General features: G+C 59.8%; 1 protein-coding gene across 3 annotated transcripts in view; it reads left to right on the top strand.

Moving 5' to 3' along the window:
• Nucleotides 1-8,071, top strand: part of KCNH6 (potassium voltage-gated channel subfamily H member 6) — a 33,460-nt gene that overhangs the window by 5,784 nt on the left and 19,605 nt on the right. For 2 of the 3 annotated variants that reach the window (XM_059830325.1, XM_059830324.1), the window contains exon 3: nucleotides 5,968-6,123. The exons of the other annotated variant lie outside the window; for it this stretch is intronic. In XM_059830325.1, the coding sequence (XP_059686308.1) occupies nucleotides 5,968-6,123 (156 nt within the window). The remainder of the gene's footprint in view (nucleotides 1-5,967; nucleotides 6,124-8,071) is intronic. 3 annotated transcript variants of the gene reach the window in all.

The following is an 8,071-nucleotide window of genomic DNA, read 5'->3' as shown; positions in this document are numbered from 1 at the left end:
TCCCCAGCTGGGGGGGTCATTACCGGAACCAGCTCCCGCCGGGGGCGAGGAGCAGCCGCACGGCCCACCAGCCCCCGGGGACACACTCCCCGCGGGTGTCGAGGGCTGAGCCGAGCCCCCTCCAGCATCCCCTGGGGATGGCACCGAGGGGGCTGGCGGGGGCTCAGCTGCACCCAGGGGTGGGTTTTTTTTCCCCTGAGGGTGATGTGCTTTGCAATGAAGCCACCAGCAAGAGCCCCCAGGGTCCCCGGAGCGGGGCTGGAGGCCGCAGGTGCTGAGCCCCACGGTGCTGGCATGGCCCGAGCGGCAGCAGCTGGCAGTGCCCGCCGAGCGCTTCGCCGTTAATCTGCATGAATGTGACGCTTATGAATACGAAAGGAGAGATGCAGGGCTGAGACAGCCGGAGCAGCTGGTGGGGCAGCCGTCACCTGCAGCCCCAGCCCTCCGTCCCTGTCCCCGTCCCCGTCCCCTCCCTGGGCAGAGCCCACGGCTGGTCCTCTCCAGCAGGAGCAGTTTGGGCTGGTCCCCTGGGGCCGGGGATTAGGGACCAGATCAGTCCGGCAAACTCGTTACACTGGTGCTGTCAACCAGGATTTCCCCTGGGGGCTGCGGGAGGAGGTCGCAGAGCAATTGGGGCGCCTGATCTCACTCAGGATGTCCCCCCGCAGCTCTCCATGGGTGCCTGAGCAGGCAGCTGCCTGCGGGGCTGGCAGCCAGGCAGGCACGGGTTGCGGGGTGTCACCGCACCCAAAGGGGACAGGGGGACTTGTGACATGTCCCCTCTGTCCCCAGGCCAGGGCACATCCATGGCACAGCAATCGCCTCTCCAGCAGCTGCTGCCAGGAAGCGCTGGCTAAGGCAGGCAGGGATGGATCCCGCCAAGGTTTCTCTGTACAGCTTTATAAACAGCAACGTGTGACGTGCCCGACGGGCTCACTGGAAGCAGGAGGGCAAATCCCACCGGCAGCTGTCGGATGCTGGCACCGTCGGGGCTGGGGGTCAGTGCTGGCAGCCCCAGGGACCCTCTGCTGCTGCCCCGTGGGGTGGACGGGGCAGGATGGAGGGGACCTCCCGGGTGGTGGAGGAGCAGGGAGGCACGGCCAGCTGACAAAACCCCAACCCCAACTTGAGCTCTTTGCTTGTACAAAAACATGGGTTTTAAGCCAAGCTGGGGCTGTTTGCTTTGTGTTCCTTTAAGGGTCAGGCTCGGCAGAGCTGGGCTGTGACCTCGGGAAAGGGACAGACACCATGGCCCGATTCCAGACAGGGACTTGTAAACATCCCGCCTTGCAATGACAAATGCTCCGGTCCCGGAGATCCTGCGCTGCGGGGCCGATTCTGCCATCCTCGGCAGAGCTGTGCCGCAGCTTTGGCTGCCCCATTGCCCCAGCTCTGCCTCGGCGATGGCGCAATCAGGGCACAAAGCTGGAAGACACAGGTTTTCCATCCTCTGCTACTTCTCAGATGCTTTGTGCTTGGACCAGACGTCCCACAAACAGAGGGACGGGCCCAGAGCATCCCTAGCACCCCCAGGGATGCTTCCCAGAAGGCTTTTTCCTGAAATCCCTGCCCTGGCAGAGCCCCGTGTTCCCACCCCAAACCCTCCATCCCCAGCCTCGCCGGCTGCTGCATCCCCAGTGGGAGGTGGCCCCATGTGCCATGGGGACAGGGCTCGCGGGATGGCCAGACAGCCCCTGTCAGCACTGCAGCTTTGGCCGCACAGCCCCGCGCTAAGCTGGACTAATTCCTGTGGCCGGTGGGGATTTAGCAAGGGAAGGACCATGGGCCGGGATGCAGCCGCTCACTTCGCTTGCAGTGGAGGTTAAGCTGCATTTTGCCAACCCCCTGTCTTGATCCAGGACCTCTTTTGGCTCCTGGGGATCGGAGCATCCTCCCACCTGCACCCCAAAACATCCCGCTGGGCTTGGAGGCATCCTTCTCGTGGCCGCGTTGTCTGCGGATACCCTCAGTCTCCCGACGCTCCTGGTTTTCCCCCTCCACTGCTGCTTCTGATCAGCAAGCTCCTTGCTAAGCGCAGAAATCCCTGCTGTTCGTCACCGCACAGGGGGTAACCTCCGTCCTGCCGCCGTTACTTAATAAGGCCATTTTAGTGGTTTGGGGGGTTCTGCAAGGAGCATTTTTGTCAGTCTGGTGTCACAGCGCGTTTCAGTCTCCCGATGCCCCGTTTGGGTGCGGAGAGAGGGGCCGGTGCAGACCCCAGCAGCAGCATCCCCTCCCCACATAGGGGGATGCAGGCCTGGGCACGGGGGCTCCCCAGCACCCATCGCTCACCCCAGACCCCAAGGGCGACCCATCTCGCACCGGCTCAGCCCCCACCTCCATCATTTTCCATCCCATCTCGAGGATTTGCTTTAGGGCCTCCCAGCAATCTGTGTTTCCCTTTGAAGTTTCTACCGCACCCTGACACTGATTTATGCCCGGACCGGAGCAAGGCTCAGCCCTCCCGAGCATCTCCCCGGGCGTGCCAGTCAGCCCCGGAGCACAGCTCCGTCTCCATCCCTGTCCCCTCCGTGCCCTTCCCAGCCCCTCTCGTCTGCTCCATTATATAATACCACTATAGATTTAGCCACTCTGCCATGAGACCCTGCAGATTAAATCTCCTGGCCGGGGGGAGGGAAGGACTCAGTAAGAGCTCCGAGGGCAGATTAATAGCTTGCTTTTTTAATATTCATAACAATACTGGTTTGTGTCCGGCTCTCGGAAACCCCCATGTCCTGTTGATTAGTTTAATACTGATGATACCAACAAATGCATTAACCACTGGCAGCCGCGGAGGATAAGAGGGCCGGGGAGGGAGGGCCCCCAATGATGACATTTTTAACGTTATTAAGTGCTCACTTTTATCAAGGTCAGAAGACAAGATGGGTCGGAAAGCGCAAACCTCCGAGCGCTCGCCTTGGGGGAGGTGGGCTGGGTGCTGGGAAGATCAAACCCAGCCCAGGGTTTTAGGGAATGAGCTGGTTTTCCCAGCCTTTGCAAACCCATCGCATTGGGTGTGAGACCCTCCGAAACAGCATCCATGTCGCATCCCTCCTGCCCAGCCCTTTCTGCAGCCCCCAGGCTGGGTTTCGCCCCGGACGGGCACGCAGGCAGCCCCACGGCGGTGGCCACGGAGCGCAGGCAGGTTGCAAATGCCCCTGGGGCTCCTCCAAGAGATCATTTGGCGGCCGGATAAAATTAGATGGATGGAGACAGATTAGCTGAACAGCTGAAGGGAAGAGACTGGCAGACGGATGGGGACAGTCAATCGAGGAACGAAGACGGGAGCGCAGGGCTGGGGTCCCTCCCGAGGCCAGCTCAGCCCACCAACACCACAGCAGGTCTGGGGAGTCCAGTTTTTGAGGGGGAAGGATGGGGAGGCTCACTGCAGGGAAACAGCCAGGGCTGCAGCCTCTCCACGGAGCTGGGGGTACCCCAAATCACAGCTGCCCAGAGACCCCAAATCCTGTGGGACTGCTCTGCCTTTGGACCAGGCTTAAGGGACCCCGCTGCTCTCACCCCAGCTCCATCCTTGATGCTCCATCATCCCCTTGCTGCCATCCACGCTGCAGGACACAGGTTCGAGCCAGGCACCGAGCTCCTGGCCCTCGGGGCTGGACTGGTGGGGCCATTTTTGGGGCAATTCCCCTGGGATCAGCACAGGGGCTCGCAGCAGCCCTGGCCAGGGCTGCTCAGGCTCAGCACCTCCCAGATTTGCAGGATCAAACCAGGCACCAGCTGCCTCCCAACCTCCTCCCAGCTGCTCCTTATATCCCTCCAACTGGATGTAACTGGGCCCAGTTTTCAGCTGTTCAGCACTGGCCTGGGATTAACCCTTTCCATGCCACATAGGGCCTGCCAGGATCTAGCCCCCATGAGAACAGCTCAGAGGCCATCCCCTCCCACCACCACGGAGGAGTTTAGGAAGGAAAAGTGAAGCAGTGAAAGGGATGCAGCAGGGCAGAGCACATGAGCCAGGATCGGGCCGTCTGGATCAGGATTCCCAGTCCGGGGTGCGAAGCATGGACCTGATGGCTGCCCATGCCAATGAACCCCACTGGGCTGCGCGTCCTAGGGAAGTTGGTGATGCTTCAAAATCACCTGGGGGGAAAAAAAACCCTCATTTTATAACACACCAAAAGACAAAGCATCCGGTGCTGCCAGGCATCACACACACAGGCGAGTGAGCACACACGTGCACACCCCCTGCACACATCAACGTTGGCACAGGCAGAGCCGCAGCATCCCAGGGATGGCACCGGATCATCCCGTTGGGCATATGCCACTTTAGCATCACACAGGACACGTCACTCACTTGGCATCACCCAAAGGACACCGCTCGCCTTTTAGATCCCTAAAAATCCTGACAAAGGGAGGGGAAAGGGCTCATTTCTTCCCATCCCCACCGGCTCTGCACGCGGGCAGCCCCCAGCGTGCCCGTGCGTCCCTTCGAACCAGGTTTATCTGCTGAAAATCCCCCCCCGCCTCCTCCCCAGCTCACGCGTTTAAGTGGATTTCCTCTCCCTGTGGTGAACAACGATGAAAGAAAGAAAGAAAGAAATAATCCCGGCTGCCGGGCCCTTTAAACGGATTTCACCGTATCCATTTCTTTCCCATTCTTGTGCGTGTGTGTGTGTGTGTCTGTGTATATGCACATCCCTGACGTCACGGCAGATTTTGAAGTTGCCCGATGCCGGCCATCTGCTCCTGATTACAGGAGGCCCTGAGCTCCTTAAAATTATACGCAGAAAGGCCAACATCCCCCTCCCGGACGGAGCCCGGCCATGGTGAGAGCAGGAGAGCTCCGGATCGGGCCGGCAGCACATCCCTGCCGGATCCACTAATCCCTGGTAATCAGAGCAGGGGGGAAAGGCGAGATCAGGGATCTGCACCCGGCAAAAGCTGCCATGGAAGGAGGTTGCTTTGCTCTGTACCGGCCGGGCAGCGGTACCTGGTTGCTCCATCATTTCTAAGAGGTTTGGGGTAGGAGCCCGGGGCGGGTTTGGGGCGTTTTGAAGGGCTGTGGCTGCGGCTCAGGGGCTCCTGCTCCCACCGGTGCCAAAGCAACAGGAGACAGCTCAAGGAAGGGACCCACAGCGATTATACCTTTCGGTAGGGTTTTTGAAGGATTTTTGGGGAATGAAGCTGGCAAGTTGGGTGAGACCCCCCCTGTATCCTCCATTTGCTGCTTTGGGAAAGACCTGCAGGTATTTTTGGGTGCCCCTAATTGCAAACTGGCGCCTGGCTGCCAGCACAAGCAGAACCACAGGGTCAAGCTGGGATCCAACAGGCAAATCCATATGGCCTTGTGCCCTGTGGCCATGTTCGGGGTCCTCCCCGCATGCCCCCTCGCTCCCAGGACACTGAGCCAGTCCTTGTGCCCCACTGTGCCTCAGTTTCCCCATGGCGGCAGTGAGATGAGCCTGCACCTGACCGCTCCATGCCAGTGCCTTTAGGGGATGTCCCTGGGGACCATTGCACTGACCCCACCACATCCTGCTGCCTGGGGTCAGGATGGGGCACGCGGTCGGGCTCACCCCCATTGCCCACATCCAGGACAGGAGACGGCTGAAATCAGTCCCTAAAAACTGCCTGGCGATTGCAGGGCAATTAGCTACGACGTGATTACAAGCAGCATGCTTAATGGGGTTAAACCACTACCTGGGATTTCTGAGTTCTTAATTACCTACTCTTTAATTGCTGCTCTAAAGTACATTAATATAAATGACTGTCTGGGGCAAAAAAAAGAGGCAAGATGCGAACTGTGAGAGGTGGGATGATGCAGAGATCCGGCTCTTTCCCAGGGCTCAGATCGGCTTCCAAATCCTCCATTCCCCGCCGGCCGGGATTGCACCCGTCAAAGTGCTTAAAAAAATACTTTTCTGCCAAAAGTGTTTTGTGCTGGGGGGGGGGTTGGTGGGCAGACACCTCTGCGTGGCCCCCCCTGAGCCTGTCTCTGCTCGGCAGCCTCGTGTTTCCGCTGCCTGGTGGACGTGGTGCCAGTGAAGAACGAGGAGGGCGTCGTCATCATGTTCATCCTCAACTTCGAGGACCTGGCGCAGCTCATCGCCAAGAGCGCCAGCCGGAGCCTGCACCAGCGCCTGTCGCAGAGCTGGCGCGGAGGTGGGTGTCACCGGGAACAGCGGGGCCGGTGGGGACGATGGGGATGGTGGGAGGGCGACGCAGCATCCTCGGGGCTATCCCCATCCCATGGTTTTCTCTGGAGCTCGTGGGGACTGAAGGATGCACCCGCAGCAGGGCAGGATCCTGCGCCGTGGGGCTGAGCCCCGCAGAGTGCCCAGGAGCAGAGGTTTGTGTTTCTGCACAGCCCCAGCTCCGCTGGCTCGGGGACTGATCCGGCCAAACACTAACTGGGTGAAAAAAGGGCTTTTGAGCTGGCGGTGCTCCCTGCGCAGCCCCTCACGTGCAGACCTGCCTGCACACCCCTCCCGAACCCCCAGGGACCTGGGGACAGGGCTGGGGACCGACTCCCCCACGTGGGATGGTGTATTTTTAAGGCGAGGGCGTCTCGCTGTGAGCGGAGCCGTGGAGCCCCTCCACGCACCCCCTGCCTTGCTGCGTCCTTTCCGTATGTAACACTGGGAGGTTTTCCGGCAGTGCCTCGGGCCCCTCCTGCGTACGTGCGGCACCGCGTTGGCCGGGGCAGGAGGTGCTGGTATGGGACAGGATCTGTGTGCGGGGTCGCCGGGAGGGTCGGGGAGTATTCGGTGTCACCGACGGCAGGGCTGTGCTATGGGGACGTCACCGCAGGTGAATGGCACAATGATGGTTGTGCTGGGATGGCTCTGAGCCTGCCCCGGCTCTGGGCTGTTCCCTGCTGTCCCAGGCTCATCCCGGGGTTTTGTGGGGCTTTTGGAGGCAGTGGAAAATTCAAACTCCCTTTTTTGGGAAGGCTGGATCAAAGGGAAGCTGTGGTGAGGCTCTCAAGGGGATGTGGATACCCAGGGATGCAGATGTTAGACCTGACCTTGGGAAGGAGAGTTGTAGCTTCTAAATATCTTCCTGTTACACCCTCCTCCGTGCCAGTCACCTATATTTTAGGCAGGGAAATAATTTTACACATATCTTCATGGAAACCCGGGGCTGCGGGTCGCTATAGGGAGGCTTTGAGCAGAGCTCAGAGTAAAGCTGTGGGAGCAGCCCGGGTCTGTCCCACCATGGCACGTGGGGTGGCTCAGCGGGACCGGAGCCAGAGCCGCATCAGGGACTGACCCTTCATGCTGCCCGTTGTATCGGTACCGTAATGTGAGTTTTAATGCATTCACACTCGGTGCATATCTACATCCCGGAGCCATTAAGGCGTTTGCGTGCGTGGCAGCGGATGCCAGCAGAGGTGCGGTGTGTGGTGACAGGTTTTATATATCGCCAGGGCAGGCATACGCACACGGGACTTACGGACATATGTGTGTGAATGTATATATATCCTGTGCATGTGTTCCTATGTCTATGAAGCGATGAGATTTATATTTTTGGTGTATTGCTGTAGTTAGTACCAGTTAGCCTCTATGCACGGACTGCTGAGGTAATCCTAAATTCCAGCACTGGTGTTGCTTTGCAGCGCCCTCAGCTCTCAGTACGTCTCGACATATGATGCATCCGTACCCCATCCCACCCCAAGATATACCTTTGGCTGCAGAAGGCACCCAAATAAAAAGGGTGCTTAATGCTTTCCCGCGCGTTGGAGATTGCGCTGCGCATCGCTCGGGTTTCCCGCTCCAGCGCCGGGGAGTGCGGAAAGGCCAGAGCTGCTGGCGCCAGCCCAGATCGGTCTCTCGTGCATGGGTTTTCTGACTCAGTCTTTAATTACGCGGCTGCAGGCGGCTGCGTTGCCAGTCCCTGGCTCACTGGCGTGCAGGGAAAGTCAGCTGCTTTGCTTCTTCCAGCTGAAGAGCTGCTCTGGATGGCAGGGATGGGGCGAGCAGAGGGAGCCCGCGTGGGTCCCCCCATCGGCGGGGGCGTTTGTGGGGAGCTGGGCTGGCAGTTAGTGAGTACAACTGGTGCTGCTGGGAGTCGGATGAACCCCAGGGCTGACCCGGGCCCCGAGGCAGCA

This window comes from Gavia stellata, chromosome 28 (genome assembly GCF_030936135.1).
Source record: "Gavia stellata isolate bGavSte3 chromosome 28, bGavSte3.hap2, whole genome shotgun sequence".
Taxonomy (NCBI): Eukaryota; Metazoa; Chordata; class Aves; order Gaviiformes; family Gaviidae; genus Gavia; species Gavia stellata.
This window is presented reverse-complemented; position numbering and strand designations above follow the sequence as displayed.